The sequence below is a fragment of the Eubalaena glacialis genome, chromosome 7, assembly GCF_028564815.1.
Source record: "Eubalaena glacialis isolate mEubGla1 chromosome 7, mEubGla1.1.hap2.+ XY, whole genome shotgun sequence".
Taxonomy (NCBI): domain Eukaryota; kingdom Metazoa; phylum Chordata; class Mammalia; order Artiodactyla; family Balaenidae; genus Eubalaena; species Eubalaena glacialis.
The window spans coordinates 107,965,928-107,992,395 of NC_083722.1; the positions used below are offsets into that span (position 1 = coordinate 107,965,928).

A 26,468-nucleotide genomic window follows, 5' to 3' on the forward strand; every position below is an offset into this window, starting at 1 on the left:
TGGGAAGGGCCTGACCTAGGTTTGGAAAAGGTAGTTAATCCCATTATTATATCATTCAGAACTACTCAAATTACCTCTTAGAAGTTCTCCGTGGGGTATAAAAATACATTTCAGATATTACATCACTTTTCTTTCCTTGCAGCACTGTCTTGATTATTCCTGGGAACTGGAAGCTCTGTCCTTTTATTGTGTGTATGACTTTTATCTTCTTGGAGGCTCTGAGCAGCCGGGGCTACCCCAATGCATTCTCAAGCATCTGCAGGCACATTGATGACCACTGTTTAGGAAACCCAGAGTGGGTTGTAATGGTGATTGAGTCAAGTTTTCCAAGAAGCAAAATTCTTCCCTGATAGGAAACTGAGAAAGCAACTTGGAATTATATTAAAACAAAATATAACTGTGCCTGAATTCTGGTCCCAATTCTGCCATCAACTTGCACTGTGACCTGGGTCACATCTCTGTACCACAGTTTTCACAGGTAGGGTCTGACTCTGAGTATAATATCTGCAGCAGGTTCCTAGGGTAGTAAGAGCCACAGAACATCCAGAAGACACTGTCCCAGCCCTTGAAAGCCTTCTTATGCTGTCGTTTATTTTCAAATGAACCCCTGCAGGAAAGGTGTGCGATTACTGGACAGAAATGTGTAACTCTTTCCACACTCAGTTATGTTTTGGGAGAAGTTTTATCACCCGTTAATGTATTTTAATGACTATCTCAAGATGGGTTTTTTTTTTCCCCCCTTTTAGCTAAACCGTAAGAGTAGAATCAGCTAATAGAAAAAGAAAACTTCTGTGGGATATTGCTGCATAAAAAGCCAAATATCAAGAAGGGCAGTAGGTTTTCTGACAGTATTGTACCTGTATCCAGTTGTTTATAATTTTTTTTAATTCTTGCATATTTATTATGTTCAAGACCCATGACCACCTTACAGCTGCTATTATTACCCTCTTTTTAAAGATGAGGAAACTGAAGTCCAGAGAGGTTGAACGCTTTGCCCTGAGGTCACAGAGTTAGCATGTGGAAGAAGTGACACCAGAACGCAGGCCCTGTGCTTCCCACTCGAGTGCGTTCTCCTCCCTGAAGCCAGTCCTGCCCATCGGCCAGCAGTGGCCAGGTTGATATAGACACTGTGGAAGCTTCACCTTGGGAAAGCATTCTGAGTTATGGTTTATTTTTATGAATATTTAGAATGGCAGGAATTTTCCACCTTGTTCTGCTGTCCCAGTACATTCACAGTCAGGAAATTTTCCTTGTGCTGTTTTGTTCTTGAATTCTAGTGAGGAGGGCTACTGTCTTCCATAGGGCAGGGCGACGGAGTATAGGTCATGGTAAAGCTGAGTCTACTTATTCTTTAAATGAAAAAATCAGGGCACAGCAAAACAAAAGCAAATGACCTCTCCATAGTTTATTTGACTACGGAAAGTAAACTGTGTTCATTTAAAGGTAGAGAAACAAAAGGCAGATCAGGGTGACACAGCTAAATAGGGTTAACAACTGAAGGCAGCTTGCTACAGCTCGCTGAGAGCCCATGTGGGACAGGGAGCCGAACCGGAGACCCTGAGCCGGGAGAGGTTTGATGACAGGGGGACAGCCCACAGCACAGTGTTTACTCCACAGTTTGCCTTGGGCCATTTAGTTTCCAGGAACTGCTTTCTCACCTTCTTTTAATCTCCCAATCCAGACCTGCGGTCCACACTGGAAATCCTATTAATTTAAGAGTACCTGAAAGATAAGAGGAAAGCATTTAAAAAACAAATTTCCTCAGTAGTCAAGATTTTAAACTTACACTCCCAGTGGCCAGCATACTGCTCTGCGTGTTACTCGGGGGCCCACAGCCCGATCCACTGTAAATCACTTTAAAAGCTCACTCCAGTTGACTCCTTGGCTCTAAATCTTTGAGTTGAAACTAAGGTAATTGTAGGCGTTTTATGGGGTAAATAGGTATTAAGCTCTTTTAAGGGAAAGGGCTGCAAAATGCTTGATTATAGGCTTCTCACGTTTGTCCTTTTTCCCTCTGTAGTAACTAGGACTGTGCTTTGCCCGTAATAGTTACTCAGAATGTATTTGCTTAATTGAATTAAAAGCTGCTGCCTATGCCCTTTGAAATTCTGGACTTTCATCAGAGGGCCTCTAACCCAAGATTTTCTCACCAACCCGGGCACCGTTAAAGATCTGGATAGAGGCAAAATTGCCTCTTGTTAGGGTCTGGGAAGGAAAAAGAGACTGGGCCAAATTAGAATAGTCCATCCCCTGATGACACGAAACTGCAATAGAATTGTTTGGCTCTCTCTTTTCTCCTTATCTTGCAAAATCAAATTAAGCACTAGTGGAAAGAAATAGTTCAGAGAGGAATATGCAAAAGGGAAAAAAAATCAAAATGTGACTTCCAGTGAGACTAGAGATTTGTTCTTTATCTTACGTGGTCATGTTATTCATTTGATAGCATCTGTCTCAGGGCTGTTATGTTATCGCTTGGCCAGGACTTTTGAAAGTTAAGATTTGCATTGATAGGAGAACTTTTGCAGAAGTGTGGACTCTTGAGAAGGTGGGGGATGTGGAAGAGGGGCCGTGGCTGGTGCGATAGAGCAGTTTGCTTCTCACTATACACCCTGCTTGAACTGATGTCGTTAGGGTTGGTTCAGTCAAGCCTGGGGGAGGCTACTCAGCATAGTGGATGGAGGACCAGTTACCCAGAACCTTTGGAAAAGGAAATGACTTTATTGAAGAGGCCATTCTTTAAATTTATCGTCCTGCTCATTTTAACCATTGCCTAGGCCCAGCTCCAGCATTTGCCTCCAGGCCAACCAGGGCTTCTCCCTTCCCCACTAAACTGTCTTCTATCTCTTATTCGCTGGTGCCACCTTGCAGAACAGAACAGATAAATGAACAGATAAATTAAATGCCCCTTCTCCCCTCCTATCTTTTTAACTTAGATATCATATCTTTGGGATATGATTGGCCCTACTTTCATTGTCTTGCCGCAAAGAATAATGCTTGGGAACTTTAGGCTTAGGGAAAGATGGGAAATGGACTCACTGGATGTGATCACCAGAGAAGAAAATTTAGGAGCACTAGGCCTTTTAGCCACCCTCAGATAGGAATGGAACCAACTCTCCGCACAGTCTACTTCCCTTTCAATGGCTTGTTCCAGCCCAGCCCCTTCCTTGAGAGAACCTACTGAACTCTAAAAACCACAGATATGCTAGAGCGAGGCTGCTTATCTCCTGAAGGCAACCTGAGAACTGAATGGACTTTGGAAGTTCTCAGTGTTTGACTACTCCCCTGATGCGATGATCGCACTGGGTGTGTCACTGTCACGTGATCCCATGTTTGTTGATGAAAATAAACAGAGAGTGGTTTTCAAAAACCATCTTCAGTGCCATGGTTTGTCATAAAACAATAAATAGAAAAATCCTTGGTGTGTCTGCCAACTTTTCACTCCATATCTGAGACATGGTGAGGCCCTTCCTGGCTGCACTCTGTCTGCAAATAAGGAATAAAGCTTGTTATTTGTACTATATTGGACTTTGGGTCCCAAAGCATCCCATTGCTTATGATGGATCTATGTGGAGTCACTGTTTTTATAATTACAGGAGCAAACTGGTGCCATCATAAAAACGGTTCTTCTAAATAGTGTGTGAAATATGAACCTTTCAAATAGTAAAACCAGTATTGAAATGTAAACTTTTGTGAAAACAGTTCTGTACCCATTTAAATTTTCGCATCCTAAAATTTACAAGGGCCGTCGAATCTGGTAACTCAAACTGTTGGAAAGATATCTGTCCTTTTAAATCCTACACTTAACAACTAAACAAAGTGTGGTCTCTTTCCCCCTTTCACTGTGGAAAAGCCTGAGTGAGCTGGAATTTGCTACCCTGGGAAGAAAGATACCAAACAGACCCTCAGAGAAAAGAGCCTTAGGAGCCGCAGTATAAAGAGCAGGGTGGTAGTGCTGATTTGTTTCAATGGTGACTAAAGAAGTTGGGCTCCTGGAATCACTAATCCATATGTTCATAATAAAACAATAAATTTCTTTATTTCCAATACTGTCGGGAATATAACTAAAGATATAACAGATCTGAGCCCATGGTGTTCTTTCAGACAATAAATTAAAAAGATAATATTCTATATAGTTAAGAAGAAAAGCATTTTAATTTTTTTTTCATTTTTAATGATTAGACTCAGTTGGCCAGTACCCTTGTTTGCCAGCTGAGTAACATTTTGGCCAGCAATAGACTTTTCTTTAAGAGCTGTGGCTATGTGCTGGTTCATTAGAGTGTGAATAATTCTTCGCTTTAAGTTTTTATTTGTCTTAAATCTCTAAACCATGTAGGAAAACAAGATTACGTTTGAGAGACTTTCAAACTTAACTTCGATCACATACAGCACTTAATTGGCATCTCCAGGAAATAATAGTTCAAAGGACACTGCCTCCAAGATCCCGGCATATAAGAGTTTAAAAGCTCCACTTCCTCCCAGAATAGTCATTGTTTTTAAAAAAGCAAAAGTGGGGAAGTCATGTAGAAAGCAACAGAAAGAGAAAAGAATTAGTCATGAGTGAGGAGATCTGGTTTAGGGTTTGCTATAAATAGCTGTTTGACTTTGGAAAGTCTCGAGTTCAGTTTATTCATACATAGTCAGAGAATGATGATGTAGGTTATTTCTGAAGACCCTTTAGTTCTCTAAACTCCACGGTTCTCAACAAGAGGGAAATAGGAACGACAGGGGAGAAACCAGAAAGAAGTTGAGGAAACCCAACCAATGCATTTTGGATTAACATTCACCCACTGGAGCTAATCAAGGAGAACCATATGTGTCTCAGAAGATGAAAAGTCAGTCGGAAGTATAAAAAGAAAGAAGAAAAGAAGATGAAGAAGATAGGCCCTAAGAATTCAATTTTCTTCCTTGAGCCTTTGCTCTAATCTGTCAGGAAAACTAAGACTAGCAGGAGAGCCCCATGGGATGGGGCACACCTTTTTCCAGGCCAGTTTTAACTCTGACGTGGTTACCAGGTGATTGAATTCTGCACTAATTTCAATCTCCCAAATTGGAGAAATCACCAGAATAATCTGTGCTTTCTTAGTTGATTTTCTCATTTATCTCCTCTAGCTTGCTGTTTTATTATTCAAAAGGAGCTGTAAACTTAGAGCATTCATGTATAATCACTAAAACAACTTGTATATTAAAATGCTGATGTTGTTGGACTACTAAGAAACAATATTGTTCTATCTGTCCATTCAAAACAGTAAAGTTTTATTACTCTACTTTGTTTTCATTAGTAAGCCAGCTTCCCCCATGATCTTTGTGTTATACATAGCAGGTGTGCTATAGATCTAGAACTAATTTTAGTTATCTATAAAAACAGTACCCTTAATTCCCATCCCGGTTTTGATATGTGGAGCCGTTTTTGAAAATCAAAACATATCAAAATAAATTACACTGGATGTATCTCTCCAAAGAAAACTAACTTCCTCTTACAGAAACCGTTTTGGTTCCCTGGAGAAACATTGTGTTCAAGTGCAATTTTCTTCATTCCATTCTGACCTTGTTCTGGTGTGTCCAAAATAGGAGAAGTACAAGCACTTATAACAGCCAAAGGCCGATTCACCATGAAGCTAATGAAGCTTCAGGGCCTCTCCCTCGTGCTGAGCCCCTTCCAATGCTCAAGAAAGGGCCTGAGCTATTTATTCTTATAATTTGTATTACTGAACCCAACAGTTGTTGTAAATGTCCTCAACAATCGTGTGCATTTCAGGCCCCACAAAGCCTGGATCTATCCCTGATAACATCCTAGACATAATTAACCATTCTTTCCTGTTAAGGAGAGATGCTTATCTAGCCATTTGATATCATGTCTGAAGATAAATACATTGTTAGCCCCCAACTAAAAGCGTAAAATCATTAAGACCACATTTGAAGAGGATATGGTTCCTCTTAAAATGGCAGATCATCCAGTGATACGGTGCAAGCTAATAGAGAATATAAGGCTTCCCTTTGCTTTGTAGAAAATACAGAAACATGGAAGTGAAGTACATTTTATGGGGAATATTTTACCAGAAGTGTAATGTTAAATTCATGATCCAAGATAAACTCCACTGGCTGAATTCCACCCGTGGTTTTAAGAGGTCAGCCCTCTGCAAACCAGGTGGGCCACTATCTCTTCCCTGTTTCAGGGTAAGGAGGTCCCAGTGTGAAATGTGCAAGTGAACTGTTTGCAGTCTAAGAATTGGTGAATTGGTGGCGGAGAAAGGCAGATCTCTGGGCACATCGTGTCTGGATCACTCTTGCAGTTTGACAGATCCGCATGGGGGTTGAAAGAATCTATGCAGACTTCAGAAATGCAACGAAAACAGCACAATCAGCTATGACGAGGAAAAACAAAGAAATCCACCTGGGATTCATTTGCATGTCAATACCCATAATTCTCTGCCAGTTCACGTTTTGAAAACGCTGAAGGGATCTTTTTTTTAAAAAAAGAAAAAACTGGAATGGTTTGGCATGATGGTGGGGGCTGCTGATTCCTTTCTGTGTCCTTGAGTGTTTACTGCCAGGAAATCCTGACCAATGCCGATTGCCAAGGGGTTACCAAGTCACATTGTTGTTAAATTGAGAGAGAAAATTAGCAGGATTGTGCCCTATGTGCAACTCTCACAGAATTTCGAAAACAGGAACCCGAGGCTTTATATGAGGGGACAGGGGAAGTCAAGGGGAAGAGTCACAGGATGATTTATCAGGGCATAGTTCCAGATAAATTGCTTACATGGAGGTGGAAGAATTTGATGCATCCATTCTGTGCCAAGAAGCTGAGTGGTTGAGCTCATCCAAAAGTTGAAGTGGGCAGATCGAGGTACCGTCTTTTCATATCTGAAGAGGGGATAATGTTATATCCGTTGTTTTTGGTACTCGTACAGGTGCAGGGGGACTCTTCAGGTACCGTCAGATTCTCATGGCAGTAAAGAAAGCCAGGCTCTTGTTAACGTAAATTATAATACACTACAAAACTCCTGGAGGACAGAAACGACCTCTCCCTAGGTTCTGTTAACGTTTTTCTCATGATTAGAATCTGGCATTCTGGAGAAACTTAGCACGTGTTAACTGAAGTGACTGTTTATCCACTCCGTCCTTTTTTTCCTCTCGTGTTAATAATATCAATCTGAAGTGGGAGAGGGGGGGAGCGAAATGCCCCAAACATAGTAAGCACTCTTCACTCCTGGTTTCCTTGAAGACTTAGAGCCACCAGGCGAGCTTACTCTTGGGTTACTCACATCTGTCCTACTTTGTGGTTTTGTATTTGCTAAACAATACAATTGAAGTGAATTTTGGGGTTTAAAAAAGTAACAGTTTCTGGAATAACTCCAGTGAATGGTGTGGAAATAATAGGCAAGTTTGGAAATCTACTCAACATTGAAAACCCCTTAGTATTACTGTTATTTCCTTCAGTGTAGAATAGACTTATTAGTTTGATGAAGGGAATTCCCTGGCGGTCCAGTGGTCGGGACTCCACGCTTTCACTCCCAGGGCCCGGGTTCAATCCCTGGTCAGGGAACTAAGATCCCGCAAGCCATGTGGTGCAGCCAAAAAAAAAAGTTTGGTGACAATCATAGACTCCTATAGAGATTAATAGTCAGATTCTCTGAACCAGTGGGTTTTGAAGCTGGCTACTGCTGGCACTCTGCATCTGCTTCCTCTTGCCAATGAGGAGAGAATTCTCAGCGTCTCTGCTCAAAAGAAATTTTATTTTTAGTACATCAAAGACTTCATGTTCAGTGGACATGTAGTATGCATGCACACTCACACAGATACACACACACACGCATACATCACAGACACTACATCTGAGAAGTGCAACTAGCATATCCTCAAGAGAAGAGTTGGAAACTTCCAATGCAATCTACTCCCCTCAGTTGAGAAATTTGAGGCCTAGGAAAGATAAATGACTTTTCTAAAGTCACGTAGTTAACCGCAGAACCAAAGCTGGAACCCAGATACCCTCAACTCTTATTAGGGGTAACTCCTTATGGAGCTCAGTAGATCCACTATATATATAAAGTGTAGCCGCTTCTCATTCAGAGTAGCCTTGAGAATTTCACACAGACCACAAACCTTTGGTTAATTCTATAGGAGGAAATGAAAGAGAAAGATCATCTGTGACTAACACAACCGTGCTTTTGAAAGCAGCCTGCTGCAAACCTGAGTAACTGGTAAACGTGTTGTATTGATTCTTGACCCTTAAGGACACATACTTTGAAAAATAAGTTTTTTAATTTGACACTTTTGCAGCTTTTACCCACAGGCCTTACACAGCTGCTCTTTCTGAAACAGATTGCTTCCAGAGCATTAAAAAAAAATGAAACAGACATTTTCTTGGCTCAGTATTTTTAATCTGGTTTCAGACTGGTTTTTTTTATAGTTAAGTGTAGTTTACATGCACACTATGTTTCTTTCAAGATCTGAGTAGATTTATTCTATAATTGCAAGATTACTTTATGTCCAAGTGGGTCTGTTCAACCCTGAGTTGCTGAAATAATTTTTTTATTGAAAGAAGGTTAAAAACATATACCATTGAAAGTCAAAATAAACAGTAGATTTCGTATCATTTGAAAAATCAACAACAAAGACCCTCCAAACAACAGAAATTGGAGCTATTAGCCAGTCACAGGTAAGGTGTTGCAGTATAAGCGGAAGGAAAGGGAGGCCAATATTAGTGAAATATGTTTGGTCCCAGAAGACAATTTGGAGGATTAATCAAGACATGAGTATTTTCTCATTATTAATTAAGTGTTTTAGACTTTAAAGATTTTAGTTAGCAAAGCAAGTGTACGTAAAGAACCTGGGGTGGTGTTGACTGAATTAGAAATCTCCAACTCAGCCATTTTCTCCCTTTCTTCTTTGCAGCCATTTGTTATCTATGACATGAATTCCTTAATGATGGGAGAAGATAAAATCAAGTTCAAGCACATCACCCCCCTGCAGGAGCCGAGCAAAGAAGTGGCCATCCGCATCTTTCAGGGGTGTCAGTTCCGTTCCGTGGAAGCTGTGCAGGAGATCACAGAGTATGCCAAGAGTATTCCTGGGTTTGTAAATCTTGACTTGAATGACCAAGTGACTCTCCTAAAATACGGCGTCCATGAGATCATTTACACGATGCTGGCCTCCTTGATGAATAAAGATGGGGTTCTCATATCCGAGGGCCAAGGATTCATGACGAGGGAGTTTTTAAAGAGCCTGCGAAAGCCCTTTGGTGACTTTATGGAGCCCAAGTTCGAGTTTGCTGTGAAGTTCAATGCACTGGAATTAGATGACAGCGACTTGGCAATATTTATAGCTGTCATTATTCTCAGTGGAGGTAAGCTGCTTCTTTGGATCTTCCGTGAAAGAGGGTGGCGTGGTGGTGGGATGGCTGAAAGAATTTGGACTTTCCTTAGTGTTAGGCTATGTGCCTTTTCTCTCTGCACTTACCACACTTTTCATATGGAAAATGCCAATGGTATAATGCCATGGGAGTGTAACTACCTATGTGACGTACCGAGAAAGAATATTGTTGACTTTCTGTTTGAAGGCTGTGGGTAACTCAGGTAAATCAGGTACTTTTCTTTTATTCTTCAAAATATTTTTTCTAGTCAAATCCAAACATGGAAGACAAATGTCCTCTTCTCCTTTTTTTTCTCTTTATTGTCTTTTTCCTTTCCTTTCCAGAAGGCCAATCTAGTCTTCATTTAAGTAATGACATATATAACTTTGTAAGACAGTGCTCACTTGGCATAGAGAAAGCACCACTGTGTTTGTGATCAAATTATGGTCTGGCCCCAGCATCAGTGCGGTGTTACTTTGGATTGCTTTCCCAGGATCAGGAATCAAGGAACACACATTTACTGAGCCCTGTCTCCTCTCCCGTGTAGAGTCCTCTGTTGGCTCCCCTTGAAGAACCTTTGTGAGGTGGTTGGCTGTGATTAAGGTTGCAGTCTGAACCAAAGAACACCCAACAGAGAAATAAACTGAGTTGTTTAGCCAGTCATTGTACTTTTGGCCTTGCAAGGACATGATCTAACTAACCAACTCCGACAGCCAGGTTTTATACTAAATCCTACTTTCATTGGCCTTCCACGTTTCCAACTTGAGTAGAAGAAAGTTTTAGTGTCATCTCTCTAATATAAAGATTGTTTTCAAGTGACCAGTTTTCATGACTGAAATGGACTTCAGGCGAGCTTTTTGTGTGTACTCTACAGGATATCCTCTGTGCGTGAAAACTGATGTGTAGGGGACAGTGGTCCTATAGATGTAAGTTGTGTGTAACTAGACAGCATGTTACAAAGAGCAGTCCTTTGTTGTCCAATTACTCCAGCACAGAATGCTTCTGAAATCAGGTGCATGGTGTATTAGTGATGATAATAGTAGCAAACACTTATTAAGTACTTACTGTGTGCAGGAAGTGTTCTAGCCACTTCACACACATTCATTTAATTCTCACAACCCCAGTAAGGTAAGTACCGTTTTGCAAACAAGGAAACTAAAGCACTGAAAGGTTCAGTCACTTGCCCAGGATTACCCAGGCAGCAAAGATGGAGCCAGGATGATGAACCGAGGCAGTCTGGCTCCAGAGTCTACACTGATACTGCCCTTTACATGACTAGGGTGCACATAGATAACAACACAGCACAAGTTAACTCTGAAGCAACACCCCTTTTTTGTGTTACGTTCAATGTAACAAAAATACACTATCCAACATGTTTTGATATCTTGACGGAATCTACTTCTTAAACAAATTGACCCTTGATCATCTGGGATCTGTGATTAATTCAGCAAAGAAGAATGAGATTCCAGTTTATTTGAGGTCCACTGGGAGAAAAAGATTCAATTTTGGAAAACCAGATTAGAAAACAAGTTGGTATTGTTTAACTAGCTAATATTTTTAAGGCACATTTTATTTTTATTGAAAGTTGGAAATATAATTACTAACATGTGATATATTTCTAAGATTTTTCCTAATCATACTATACATACCATGTTTATATTCCTTTATTCACTTAATCATTTTCTCATGCCACTAATACTCTTTATTAATATTTTTATTAATTTTAAAAATAAAAGTAATATATGGTCATTTTATAATTCAAAGAGTACAGAAAGGTGTAAGTGAAAAGTAAAGCTCTCTATCCTCAGAATAAAATAGGATCAACAGAGTCCTATTTCTCCTTACCAAAAAGTTTCTATGTATGTGCTAGCAAATATACAGTATATATATATATGCTACCATTTAAAAAATTTTTTTAATTGAAGTATAGTTGATTTACAGTGTTGTGTTAATTTCTGCTGTCAAAGTGATCCAGTTATACAGATATACATTCCTTCTTTGTATTCTTTTCCATCATGGTTTATCACAGGATATTGAACATGATTCCCTGTGCTATACAGTAGGAACTTGTTGTTTATCCATCCTATATATAATAGCTTACATCTGCTAATCCCAACCTCCCCCACCTCTGCCGCCTCTTGGCAACCACAGGTCTGTTCTGTATGTCTGTGAGTCTGTTTCTATTTCATAGATAGGTTCATTTGTGTCATATTTTAGATTCCACATATAAGTGATATTATATGGTATTTGTCTTTCTCTTTTTGACTTAGTTCACTTAGCATGGTAATCTCTAGTTGGATCCATGTTGCTGCAAATGGCATTATTTCATTCTTTTTTATGGCTGAGTAGTATTCTGTTGTGTGTGTGTACACACACACACACCCCCCTCATCTTCTTTATCCATTCATCTGTTGATGGACATTTAGATTGTTCCCATGTCTTGGCTATTGTGAATAGTGCTGTTATGAACATAAGGGTACATGTATCTTTTTGAATTATAGTTTTGTCTGGATATACGCCCAGTAGTGGGATTGCTGGATCATATGGCAACTCTATTTTTAATTTTTTGAGGAACCTCCATACTGTTCTCCATAGTTGCTGCACCAACTTACATTCCCACCAACAGTGTAGGAGGGTTCCCTTTTCTCCACGCCCTCTCCAGCATTTGTTATTTGTAGACTTTTTAATGATGGCCATTCTGACTGGTGTGAGGTGGTACCTCATTGTAGTTTTGATTTGCATTTCTCTAATATATGCTGCCATTTTTAATGACTATAACGTATTTCATTTTATAAAAGACCATTACATACTAAATTATCTTCCTATTTATGTTTGGGTTGCTTATAATTTGTTATAAGAACCTATAGAGAAGAATATAAAAAATTATGGAAAATGTGTTCGAAATTCCACTGGAGTGATTCTTCTTATGTGTAAATTTCTGTTAACATTTCAGATTATTTTCTCATTCTAAATTACCAGAAGTAGAATTGCTGGGTAGATGCCTATGAACATTTTTAAGTCTTTTGTTTCATTATTGCCAGATGGTTTTTCCGTATAGTTTGTACCAGTTTATATTCCTACCACAGATAATAAGGGAGGCATTTGAAATAAGCCATTCAAAGATACTTAGTTTCTATCCAGGAAAGGTCTAGACAAGAAATAATCATGATAAATCAGGGCTTTTTGAACCTGAGCAATGTTGTTTTATGGGCACGTAAGACAACAGTATGATTTCATCTAGAAAAATGCCATATACTGCCCATAACACACAAGCTAGATTATTTGAAAATCAGTGATTCAGTTAGGCCTTTAAAATTTTTCTAAATTGGTCAAAAATAGCTCTGAGAGTAATTTATTCAATTTAATAGATACTGCAGACTTTGGCTTTCAATTATGAAAATTAAAAACGTATCATTTAAATGTCGATGCTGTATAAACAAGTTTCTTTTAGCGTTTCCCAGACTGTCTTCACAGTAGCCAATATCCAGATTTCATTAGATCCTCACAACAGTGAAATAAATCTGCAGGTAGCTGCCAATCATACATTCTTAAACTCTTATATCTGTGGTTATAATGAGAAGAAAACCCTGTGAATCATTTGAGACTTCCTTTAAAAAAAAAACAGAATTTACCATTGACTAGTTCCCATATCACAAAAGGCACATCCTTCCCTGATCAAAGTTTGCTTTTGTAGATGAAGCCAGCCTATGGGCACTAGATAAGAATGAATAAACTGGACCCCGTGTTTGTTCAACACCAAGGAATTTGATTCCCTTCTTTACCCAGAGAAGCTGGTTGGGTAGAGGCCAGAGAAAGAACTACTCCAGTCATCCCCAATCCAAAGACTGAGTTCCAAGGGGGATCAGTGTCCCAGTCATCTATAGATGGTGAAACCAACATCCCAGATTGTGGTTTATTGGAGTACAACATATAATTTGTTGTACAACATGTAATTTCTCAATTCCCGTCCTGAGTTTTCCAGAAAGGGAAAACATTCGTGCAAGCAAGAAGGTTTGGTCCAGTAAACAAATTTCTGATCCTGCTTATTCTTAACAAGAGGGATTATTTTCTCCTCTGCAGTTTATTCTGAAGCCTACAGATAGCTTTAGTGACTTGAGAGAGAAGCACTTTGGGCAGGGATCCCGGTGACCTCCTTCTAAGCTGGCCTTAGAATCACAGAAGAGTTTCATTCTGGTCAAGGCTATGAAGCTAGACTGAAGGGAAAATGGGGAGATGGGCATTATGTAAGAGTGGGGTGGTGAGGGATTGGGGAGATTAAGGGCGGGGGATCCCCAGAGGACCCAAAGGGGATTTTTGGATGAAAGTACCTGATTTGACCCAACTAAGTATTTGCTGAGAAAACTGGAGTTGCAGTAGTAAAGATCACTGTCACTCAGCTTCAGTCCTAGAAACTGCTGATGCTGTTAGATTTGGTCCTTAGATTGGCCTGGTGTTCAGCATTTCTACTATTTATTCAGGTCGCAAACCACTTGCTGAGGAAGATGACCTAGTTCTTCTCAAGGTTTTCTCCTCTCTCCCTCTTTCTCCTCCGAGCTTCAGGCAAGAAGAATGAGACTAAAAAGAACAACATTCCAGAACCAAAGGACAGCACTTTGTCCCTTTCATTCTCTCACTAGATCCTGACAATTCTCCTGTATTTTCATTCTTGTTCCATAGAAAGAGAGGAGAGAGTCATAGACTTAGGTGAGCTGACAACTAGTGAGGAGCGGTACTAGGAGGGAAACCCAGGTGTCCTCACTGTCACCTCCCAGTGTCTCTTCTGCCACCTGGCTGGCGGATGTGGTCAACTCTCTCGTTGTGTCGGTGGCCCCAACCTGTGGTCCCGTCACTGCTCTCCTGAAGGTCTGGCCCAGAGTCCAGAAGCACAGCTTCCTTGGGAGTGGTGATAAGGGAAGAACTTCCCTTGCCCGCTCTGGTCTCGCAGCCTGGATGGGTGGCGTCAAGAGTAATCACACTGCCTCCAGCAAGGGCATGCTTGCAGCTGGCGCCACAGCCTCACGCCAGCCACACCAGCAAACTCCTCAAACCCACCAGCAACCAAGGCCAAGTAGAAAGCCCAGTAAAGCTGACAAGCCCCAGGACACTCCACTGGACACTTTGCCCCCTTGGGCGTTGGCTGTTTGCTGGAGAAAAGCTTAGGAGGGTTCCAGCTGGAACTCGGCAACAGGAAAAACAGGAAAAAGCTCTTTCTGTTAATTCAAAACAGTTTGGAATCCATTACAGTTCTTCCCAAACTTCCAAGATATGGGGAGGAAATTCACTGGATTTTACAATATATTTCTCGAGGCCGATTGTCATCGCCATCCTAATGACAGAGAAGCTGTAAATATTGGTGCAGCAGTCACAGATGGCAAGTCATCCAGCCCCTCATTTACCCTCTTGGGTCTGGCTGGGTTATACAAACCTCCTATATAGCAGTTCCTCCTGTTTCCAGCCGTCGCAGCCGTGTTCTTTCTCTGTGAAGCGATTTTGGACAGCTGCTCTTGGAGCGATCCTGTGCGTTTCTGCTGTTGAGTGGGCAGGGAGCATAGGGTACAGGAAGGGGGAATTGTTCACAGATGTACATCTACAGATCAAGGAAGAGTTGATATTCTGTGACAGTTGGAAAACTCCTAGACCTCTCAGGTCAATACCATGGAGCTCTGTTTCTTACCCTTGGTCCTGACTTATATGTGTATCAATATATACGTTTTAATTTGTTGGAATTAGAATAGAATCAAAGTACAGCACCTGGCCCAGAATAAGTACTAATACATCCTTGTTGAATGAATAGTAATCAAATATTAATAATAATAATAATAATAATAGCTGCCATTGATTGAATACTTCATTGTGAACCAGAATAGATGCTAAGCACTTTACCTACATTCTGAATCTTTGTTTAATTTTTCCTGCAATTCTAGAAAGTCTCTCATTATCCCCATTTTATAGATGGAGAAAACAGAAGTTTAGAGAGATTAAGCAATTTTCCCAAGGTCACAGAGCTACTAATCGGTGAGGCCAAGGTCTGATCCAATCTGACCTTAAAATGGATGCCCTTAACTGCCACTGCCTTTTGTGTATTGAGATGTGGAAGCATCCCAGTTACTTACCTTGGACTTGGGGTTCTTTGGCAGTTATCAGAAACTACCCATTTCCATATTGCCGCCAAGTATTTTCATCAAGAATTTCCTATTATAGTCCAGATATTACTTCCTGCTTTCCAAAGCCCTTCTCAAGACACCACTTGTACCTGACTGCCTAACAAAATTACACCCCAGGTTTGAGAACTGTTCTGGGACGGAACAGAGCCCAGTGTTAATGCCGAGACTGGTGCTGGTTCTCCCATTTGTTCCGGTAGCACAGCCCCCGTTCCCAGAGCTCCCTGCAAAAGCTGACCATAAGCTTTAAGTACCTAAGTAAATATGTCCGAGCTTAATCAGATACCATCTTATAGCAGGTTCCGATGGAGAGAAGTGGTTGCAGGAAAATGTGTGCGAGAATTTAAAATTGTTACAGTACCTTCCAGTACCTTAATTTCTTCCTGCCCTTCGGAGACAATCCAAACGTCACTCCTCCCATTCGTGTATAGGGAACCCCTCCCTCCAGCTCAGAGAGCACTAAGGATCCGCAGGACAGAGCGGGAGGGGCTCTGGGCTTGTGGGTGTCCGTCTCTCCTCCCCATCCCTAACTGCCGTCCAAAATCTTGAGGATAGTGACAGCTCGTGTGTAATCCTTCCATTTTACTGCAGAGCTGTTTCTACCAGTTAGAATGGACAGCCGAGCTCTCCTCTGGAACAAAAGATAGAGGGCATGTGCCTGAGTGGGCCTGTGCTGTTCTTGAGGAAACCCCAGCTCAGGGGGCCTCTGATTCTCCACAGCCCAGTGGCCCCCATGTCTTCTTTGTCTGTTGGCATCATCCTTACTAGTTAACTGGGGGGAGACAAAACCAAAAATATTTGAAAACTGAGGTATTAAAAATACTGTGAAGAACAAGAGGCCAACTTTCTTCCATTCTCCTGTGGCAGTTAAATATTCAGCTACTTTATCCGTACAGTGTTTTTGGACAAGACTTAGGCTGGGGTCTGAGTGGTAAGAGTTGTTTTTCTGACTGTTCTCGTGATATTGAGAATAAACACAGACATCTGATTTCTCATGTGACTGAGCCTTGAGCAGGGCAGTTGAAGAGTGTTGATTACATGGTTCATATCTCCCATCTGGCCCATGATTGTGTCAGAGAGTACTTGCCTTCATTTATTAATTGAAAGCTATTGAATGGGCACCTGCTCCGTGTCTGCATGGTGTATGGCACTGCTCTCTTCGCCTGCTGTTCTGGTCCCCCCACTGTGCTGCCGTGACCAGCGGGCAGATCCTGTCAGGTGGCCGGGATGGCTTTGAGTAATGACTCAGTGTGGGTTATCTAGAAATGTCCCATTAGTTCACTCTTCTCATAACCTCACAGACTTGGTTTAGACAGAGGGAGGTATATTTATAACTTCTCAGCTGGCACCCAAATTCTCAAAACCAGAGAATTGGGGGTGGGGGTGGGTAGGGAGAAGAGAAACACAGTAGAATCATCTGAGGAACTTAAACTACACACACTCGCGTGCACGCACACAGAGGCTTTTGTCATTTGTGGAACATTGAAGCATCTTTATCTGTGACTGCTTCAGAGATAAAATCCCCTCCTCACCCCAGGCCTGGTAGGCTGGGATCATTCGCTGTACTTGACCTCAGAGACAGACATGGGCTTGAAAGCCAAACTGCTGAGTCATTCCTGTCCCCACACCAGCATCTTGGAAGAGGCTCAGTCAGCCAGTCAGTGGGCCGCTTTGGGGAGCACTTTATCATTTTGGGTTCTCACAATGTGTGTTTAAACTCTGGGTGACCCCAGGCAGACTTCCAGACTGGCACGGCACTCAGACAGATCCTCCGCAAGTGAGGAAGAGTGAAACCGGCCCTGGTTCCAGAGGCCGGCGCAGGTGGTGAGGAGCCCCGCGCTCCCGGGGAGAGCGCCTGCCCCCAGGGTCCCGCCGCGTCACCCATCGGTGGACCGGGAGAGGCAGGATGGGGCGGTGGGGGACTGTGGGCTCCCCAAACCCCGCACCCCACCACTTCCTAGATGTGTGACTTCAGGCCGTTATTTACCTGCCTGAGCCCTGAATTCCTTATCAGTTCCGTAAGTAAATGAAAGAACATTATGTGAAGCCTCTGGCACAATGCCTGGGACGTGGTAAGCACACAATAAATGCTCATTTTCCCTCTTCCCTGTACTGTATAATGTGAAGGAGCTCCACACAACCCTGCCAGTCAGATTGCTTGAAATTTCACCAATAGCATTCTTAAAATCCCTTAGCACCATATAAATACTCCTAAGGAGATAGCAGCTAATCCCTGTATCAGCTATCACTTTAAGGGGATTAGCTATGGATTGAGAACAAAACCCCAAGGGACAGAGATACTGGAGGGAGGAGAGGGAGGGGAGAACTCTGGGCCCTGCTGCCCCTGAAGGAGGTGCCGATGAGCAGGAGTGTGGTGGGAAATTCTGTAAAGTTTGGGGCACATTATGTGTTAAGAGGTCATACTTAGAGGTTGGAGATCACGCCTATGTTTTGAGATCACAGGTTCTTCTCCAAGAGGTTGGAAAGGAAGACGTGGGGGGAGGGGAGAGGTGCAGAGAACAAATCCTTGGCCACTTTTTATTTTGTTGACTCCCTTTGGTTTGCCGTTGGCATTTCTAGAGGTTGAGGAAGCAAGGGAGAGTCATTGGATTCGGAGCATGAGTGTGTCAGGCGTGATGGGGGAGAAGAAAGCACTCTCCATCTTTCCACTCGAGCCTGGTTCCTCTACCTCCCAGTCTTGAGCAGAGCTGGTGTGGGACATAGAAGGGGCAGAAATGTATCTGCATCCCTCGGCTTGAGGGGAGCCCGCTGCTCCCCTGGTGGGGACACGGAGAAGGGGAGCAAACCATGGGGCTGAGCTTCACTTGAGTGACCACAAATGACCAGAATGAGGGGACCCAAACCCCTGGTGAAAGGAGGTAGGAAAGATGGGACTTCCCAAGGGCAGGACGGAAGTCTCCGGTCCCGTTTCCATTCTGAAAGAGCTGGAAATAAAACGGGCCCCATGCTCCGTTCACAGCAGGTGCCGTTGAGAGATGCAACGAGCTTTGAACGCTGCAGAGAGGAAGCGCTGCCCACCTTGTTACCAGATACTTTTGTGTTCTGTGCTGTAGGTGGGGAGGTGGCTTTGGAGGTGGTAGTTGAGCGTTTGAGGTGAGGGGACTTAGTGTGCAATTGCTACTTAATGGGCGGATAAAAGAAAATATGGCCTGGACTTGGTTTCATTGTGGTGGTCATCCGCACCGTCCATCCTAGCCAAATAGTACGTGTCATTGCTGTGTCATTTTGCGGTTGTCATTTGGACACAGAGAAAGCATTTATTTAACTGTTGTTTAACAGGGATATGTTAGAACGGGACCACTTCAGAGGGAAGGACTCCACTAGCCACACGTGCATTCGCGGCAGACATGATTGTCACCGATGATCTTTATCTGTTCGGTACAAGATCTCTGTTCTGTTGTTCCCTTTCCCTGATAGCAGCCATCAACCACATTTCTCCCCAAATCATCCATTGTTCACACTTCTGATTAATTTCGGCTGGACTTGCTAGGATTCTAGACACCACATCCCCAGCAAGGTGCAGTCCTAGGAGTGGAAAGGGAAAAGCATCTAGAAGGCGGGGTGGAGAAGAAGGGAGCAATTAAGGGAGAAAGAATAGGAAAGATACAGAGAAGACCCAAGAGCATCGCAGAAATGAGAGGAGGAGAAAGAAAAGAGGCACGTTGGATTGTACTGTTCACTAGTGCGAATAGAAATAGCTAACTTCCCATGTGTCAGACGCTGCTCTGAGCACTTTCCATCTAGTAACTCATTTCATCCTCTTGACAACACTGCGAGCTAGATTACTGTCATGTCTCCATCTTTTAACTGAGGAAACCAAGGTACAGAGAGGTTAAGGAACTCGCCCGAGACTACCCAGCAAGTAAGCTTTCAGGTTGAGATTCCAACTGCTTCTCACTACACCAGTGGTGTTTGCTCTCAGCTTCCCATTAGAATCACCTGAAAGCTTTTAGGATCATTGGCGGTCATACCTCAGGCCAAGGCAATCGGAGTCTCTCAGGATGGGACCCAGGTATTAGTTTGTGTGTTTTTAATTTCCCCAGATGATTTCAATGTGGAGACAGAGTTGAGAATCAAGCCCGCACACAGTCAAGCCCCGGTTCAAATTTAAATATGAGAAGAACATGTGAAACTTTCTTAGGTTATTTTCTCTTAGAGGTAGGATGGTGGGAGGGAATTGCTACAGGCCATACCAGTTTACCAAAGACAGACTTGGATGAATTCAAGAGTTTTGCCTAATGCGCCCCATGATCCTGATGGTTAGATCAGAAAAGGACCGCAGAATCCCTAACACCATCTCTAAGGAAGAAGTGAATTTAGGCTCGGGGGCTTCTCTGTTTCATTATTGTTCTCAGTCTTGCTTACATGTGTTCAACGATAGGAATGAGAATTTGCCCAAAACCCCAAACGTGTATCTGCATCAGGAATCATTTTCTCATGCTCCTGAATTTATGCTCTACCAATAACAGCTCAGAAACCTCCCATTTCCCAACTGCATACATGCCACCCCACCCCTGCTTACGCTCCGGACCCCATTCCTGTGGAAACTGCCTCTATCTGAACAAACACAGAGAATAGTAATATGTTATAAAGCTCCTTTACCTAACTCCTTCTAACCATGACCTTAGGAAAGAAACACCACTGTTGCCTTGAAAATTCAGCCAAAACCCAGAAAGATAAGATGACTTGTCCAAAGTCACATGGAAGCTAAGTGGAGGAGAGATGAGATCAAGTCTTCAGTTTCCAAATCCACTCCTCTTTTTAACACATCTGTGAACTTAGGAAGCAATGGAATAAAAGGAAATTGGGGAGCAAGAGTAAAAGGAAGTGAAATGCAAAGTGTGAGCTCCCGGGAGCTCCACCTCCCTTCAGTTTCAGCCCACACCTGAGCTAAGTTCTTCCATTGCCTTCGGATCAATATACAGCTGCCCAGCTATCAGACTTCTTTTTCCTAAATGCCCTGGGTACAATCCTTTTCAGATTTGTCTCCATCAGAAAGAAATCCAATAGGAAAAGACTGGGAACAGCATGACAGCAGCAACTAGAAAAGAAACAAAACCACGCGCTTTGGTTTTTCTGCATCTCCTTCAGGAGATGCCGCTGTGGCTATCTGGTTCCCTAACTGAGACCCCTCCTGAGAAAATCTGGTCTAGGGAAATGCCTGGCCCAGGTGGGCAGATCCCAGGAGGGTCCAGAGAATTTGAATCTGCTTCAGATAAGCTCTTCACTTAACAGAACCAGATCTGGATAAGATGGGAGCTTTGTAGATTTGCCCACAATCAACAGTGCTCTCTAATCAATTCCAGCGCTGCACGATGGGGACCGGAAAGGTTTCTTTCCCAATTCTTTGCAGCCTGGGGAGTAAGGAACCGGTAATTGACTCCAGCTTCCTCGAGTGTTGGGTCCTGGAGCCTGAGTCAGCACGCACTTTCCCAAAACGGCTTTCTAGGCAACCTAGGGCCAATGAAGAGGGTCCCTTGACCCTGATCCTATTCCAGACCCCAACTCTAACCCTCAGCAAGGTGTAGGGAGAGGACCTCAGACCAGCCTTCTAAGAACAATACCTTAGCAGGCCCTGGGCCGATGGGAAAGGGAGAGGGAAGAGAAGGGACCCAGGACGGCTGGGTCTTTAGACAGATTTCTATGGCACGTTTGTGGTGCCCAGCTTAGCTCAATAAGTGTTCAAGTGTGAGTAGAAGGAAAGTGGAAAGAGAAAGACAGGCAGGGGAAGCAGGGAAGGCCTTGGAGCTGACTGGAGGGTAAAGGGTGGGGACAACCCTGACAAATCCCTTTTGCCCTTGACCCTAGGGAGTGCTTAAGACCAAAGGAAGCTTTTTTGCTTTTTAAATAAGCCAAATGTTTTAAGTTTAATGTGTAAGCCTGTTGATATACTTTTCTAATTAGATTTTGAGTTAATTTCCCCAGTTTAATTATGTGACTTTTGTAAAGGGAATTACAAATAAGAATAAAGCTTACAACTTTTGAACTAGGGTCTTAGAGATATCTCTCTAATCCAGTCCTTTTCGTTTACAGAGGAGAAAACTGAGGCGCAGTGAACTTGATCAGTTTGCCCAAGGTCACAGAGCTGGTTAGTGAGAGACCTAAAAGTAGAACAGACCACTTTCCCACTCTCCTGCACTCCATTCTTGCCTTGACTGAGGCTCAGTAAGGGCGACAGTGGGACAGATCTGTAAATGATCTAACTTGTCACTAGAGAAAATATAAATCAGTGGCCACAAAATTTCAGCCAAACTTCATCTGTCACATCATAAAAAATAACTTGCCAAAGAGAGGTTTGAAAATCCAAACCAGATCCTTCTCCACTCCTAGAGGGAACAGTTCCATTGTACTGCACGGCAGCCAAGTGTTTCCAGCAAGCCGGATCCGCTGCATTTGAGGGTTTGCTTGTTTGAACTGTCACGATAAATGAAACCTAGTAGATTAACATAATCTCTTCTGCAGAAGTTCTGACCCCACGGATGCTGCTCTAGAGGAAGGAGGAAGGAGAAAAGGCTCTGAGGAGCCAGGGCCCCAGTGAGCAGCGGGTCTGCACAAGGGTGTGGGGTCCCAGGCCACAGAGGAGCCACACCGACGCCTCGACACAAAATGCTGCCACTGCCAACGCACATGCGTTTGCTGTCCAGTCCAGGCCTTTGAAATCTGGCACGTCTGTTCAGGGGGAGGATCGGCAACCATTAAACCCAAGGCACCAATCCAGGATCTGGTTTTCCTTGAAGTGTCAGGGGGTTTCATTATTGCATAGCAACTGTGAGAAAGGACAACTCCTCCAGGGGTGTGATTCTCTAGGCCAGGACTAAATCATCTGTTTCATTCTCAGAAGCTGAGATTCTTGCTAACATTTCCAAAATTAAGTGCTGAAATTTAAAAAAAAAAAAATTACTCCAGTCAATGGGAGATGTTAGAGAAGTTGAGGAGAGAAAATCAAACTACAGGTAACTTTCTGTCTGTAATTTAAAAAAAGAAAAAAGAAAAAAAAATGTAAGAGCATGTTTAGAGTTCCGACAATCCCACCTGAGATCATTCTCACATTGCTCTCCTGTGTCTCACCTCAGCGGCTAAACGTTGCTCGAGTTTACTGAATACAGGAAAACGCTGTTTCCGGAGGCGTCTTCTTTGTGCATTGATCCTGCCTTCAGGCTTGTTCACCAACCAGAAGAACTGTACTTTTCAATTCAGGACTCTTGGCTAGAAAAGCCTTCTCACTCATAAACTCAGCCAACTGAGTGCTTCCTGTGTTTCCACTGGAGCCTCAGAGTTGATCAAGACATAGTCTCTGCCCTCTGATCTCTCGTGGCCAAGTAGGGGAGATAAACAAGAAAATCAGTACCTATAATACAAGGTAATAAGAGTTAAGAGTATAGCATTCGGAATCAGATTGAAATTTCAGCAGTGCTGTTTACTAGCAAGTGGCAGATCTTGGGCAGGATTTAACTCCTTTCTCTAAATCTTCATTTTCCCCTCCTTAAAGCACTGATCTCATGGAGTTATTGTGGAGATTAAATGATATATTGTATATAAAGCCCTCAGTACAATTTTTGGGAAATGATAACCACTCAATAAGTGTAATCTACTAGGACAGTAGCAATTGAGGTGTTTGTAGGATGCTATGAGGACCAGAGAAACGGGATTGGAAAAACAGGGGCAAGGAAGGGATGATCTCCAGGAAGGCTCCAGGACATAAGGACACGGATTTTGAAGAGTAGGTTGAAGTCAGTAGGATGGTTGGAGGGAAGGTGCGACTGCTCCCGGCAGGAGGAACAGAACGTGCCTAAGCACAGTTATGACAGAATGTAGGATGTTTGAGGGACTTGGTGTGGAAAGGGCTTAAGCAAAGGCACAATGATAAACGGAGGCAAGACAATGAGGAACATTAAAAAGGGAAGTAAAAACTTTTATACAGTGTTTTAGTTTACAGTGAAGGGGAGAAGAGTTAAAATGAGAAAAAGAGGGTGATTGGCCTTCAAGAGCTAAAATTTGGAATCAGTACAAGGTATCAAGTGAGTGACCTGAATGTCATACGTAATCTCTGCACCCCTCTGCTGAGCCTTAATGAGAAAACCTTATATTCTAACCAAACTTAGAGATTAGAAAAAACAAAAACAAACAGACTTTCCACTTGGAAATCTAAAAACATGTCTCTATATAACTCTTAGATTAAAAGTGAAATCAAAATAGTAAAACAGACTATTTAGAAAAGAACTGTGAGAGTATGATTTACCAAAGCCTATGGGGTGAAACAAAAGTGACACTCAGAGGAAATTTTAGAGCCTTAAACTCATCTATCAGAAAATAAGAAATACTGAAACTAAATGAATTAAGCATTCAACCCAAGAAATGAGAAAAAGAGGAAAGAAAAAAAAAAAACCTAAAGAAAGTTAAAAGAATGAATTAGCTAAATTGAAAACAAAAGGCAATTTTCAAAAACAGAGTTGATCAGTAAAACCAGAAGTTGTGCCTTTTTAAAAAGCAAAAAATAGATAAGCCTTTGGCAAGTCAAAGTTTTAAGTGAGACAATATACAAATAAAGAGCATTAAGTTAAAGGAGGTATATATAAAAATAATAAAAGAGATTCAGATTCTAAGAGAATATTATATACAACTTTATTCCAATATAAATTACTAAAATTTTCCTTTATAAGTAGTAGAAAACCTGAATAAATTAAAAGCTATAGGAGGAAAATTAAAGATAGTCAAAGATTTACCACCAGGCTCAGATGGTTCTGCAAATAAATTCCAAGAAACCATCAAGGAATAGATCATCACTACATAGAAACAGAAGGAAAACCTCTCAACTCAGTCTATAAGACTAGTTAACATTTATTACCAAAATAGGCAAAAGGTACCACACACACAAAAAAAGACACTGGACCAATCTCACAAATTTAAAAACCCTAAATAAAATATTAGCAAACAAATGCAAGAGTATAAGAAAATCTATTAATGTAATTCACTACACCAGATTAAGATAAAACCATATGGTCATCACTCTAGGTAGAAAAACTTTAAAACATTTGATGAAATGCAACAACATTCCTGACTAAAACAAACACTTTAAAACTATTGGAGAGCCAGGAGAAAAACCTATCCACCATAATCCAGTAAACATCATACTTGTGGTAAACCATTAGAAGCATTTCCTTCAAGGTTAGGAATAAAACAAGAATGCCTCCCAACACTACTATTATTTAATACCATACTAGAGACATTAGCCAATGCAGTATGGCAAGAAAAAGAAATGAGAACTATAAACACTGGAAAAGAAGAAATAAATAAAACTATGATTATTTGCAGATGCAATTGTCCGTCCAAAAAATTTTTTAAATCCGTGATAAAAACTATTTGAATTGACAAGAGTGAAACTGGAATAGATTCAATATAACAAAGCCAATCATTTTTTTCTAAACATCAGCAGGGATACATTAGAAAATGTAATGAAAAAGAAGTATAGAATACAAGAAAGTAAAGAAGTAAAAGTAAAGAAGAATACTAGAAAGTATTTAAGGTTGAATCTAAAAAGATCTACATGAAGCAAAAACATTAAAAACTTAAAAGTAATTTAAGCTCACCATTTAAAAGTTCAAATAAGGAAAAGTATAAAGAAGAAAGTGAAAATTACCTGCAACCTCACTAATCAGAAGAAGCCTATGTTAAAATCTGGTCTGTCCTTCCCAAGTGTAACAGTATTTGAAAACTATGTCTTGTCTCTTCGAAAATGCATGAGCTATATTAAGCAAAAAGAAGACAAAGTTTGTGTTAAAAGTGTGTTTAAAGTAGTGGTAAGAAAGTAAGTAGAGGTTATAAAACATAGACTCATCAGGATGGAACGGAAGTTGAAAATGAGATTTCAGAGTGAGTAGAACATGCCAGCAGAAGAGTCCCCCGTCTGGTGAGACAATTGCTTTGCCACCCTCTTCTGTCAACTGGTCACACAGATTTAGTCTTGGCCAGGAAGAGAACAGCCCTGGAAAGAGCTTTGATAGTCTTGGTTTTCATTCCATTCTCCTTGTATGCAGTTCTTGCCCACTATCTGCTTTCCCTCCCTCCATACCCTATTTTAGAACCAAAGCAAAACCAACAAAAAGTGAGTTGTTTGGCTGAATATGCCTCAGATGTGGAGCCAGAGAATTTTGTAACTGAACCTGCTGTTCTGTCTTCCATTTCTGCTCCCCCAGACCGCCCCGGTTTGCTGAATGTGAAGCCCATTGAGGACATACAAGACAACTTGCTGCAAGCCTTGGAGCTGCAGCTCAAGCTGAACCACCCCGAGTCCTCTCAGCTCTTTGCCAAGTTGCTCCAGAAAATGACAGACCTCAGACAGATTGTGACAGAACACGTGCAGCTGTTGCAAGTAATAAAGAAAACAGAGACGGACATGAGTCTTCACCCGCTTCTACAGGAAATATACAAGGACTTGTATTAGCAGAGAAGTCCGAGTTCACTGACAACATTTTCCTTCTTCCAATTGCACTATTATTTTGAGGGAAAAATCTGACACCTAAAAAATTACTGTGAAAAAGCATTTGAAAAAGAAAAGGTTTTAGAATAATAGATCTATTTTATGCATATTGTTTATAAAGATACATTTACAATTTACTTTTAATATTAAAAATTATTACATCGTGAAATTGCTGTTGTATTTGAAGACTGAGTCTGCTGTGTCCCCCACTCCACCCTCCAGGCTTTTTTTCCTTTTATCTCCTCCCCCTTCCTTCCTTCCTTCCTTTTCTTTTCTTTTTCCTTTCTTTCTTACACATGTGAAACACTATGAATGGAATTGCTGATCAATTTTCATTCTCAGTCAAGTAATTTTTTATCCTCAATTTACAACTTTTCTGAACCTTCTATCTGCTTTAAAAATCACAACTAAGAATGGAACTTCAGGACCAAAAACTGCTCAGAGCATGTGTTTCTTA

The 26,468-nt window shown here is 41.7% G+C and overlaps 1 protein-coding gene across 5 annotated transcripts in view; it reads left to right on the forward strand.

Annotated features, from left to right (window-relative positions):
- The window catches only part of PPARG (peroxisome proliferator activated receptor gamma), a 128,028-nt gene extending 101,986 nt beyond the window's left edge, over positions 1-26,042 (forward strand). For all 5 annotated transcript variants that reach the window (XM_061197280.1, XM_061197281.1, XM_061197282.1 and 2 more), the window contains 2 exons: positions 8,896-9,346; positions 25,728-26,042. In XM_061197280.1, the coding sequence (XP_061053263.1) occupies positions 8,896-9,346; positions 25,728-25,975 (699 nt within the window). In that variant the 3' untranslated portion in view covers positions 25,976-26,042. The remainder of the gene's footprint in view (positions 1-8,895; positions 9,347-25,727) is intronic.
- Positions 26,043-26,468: the final 426 nt, after the last annotated feature.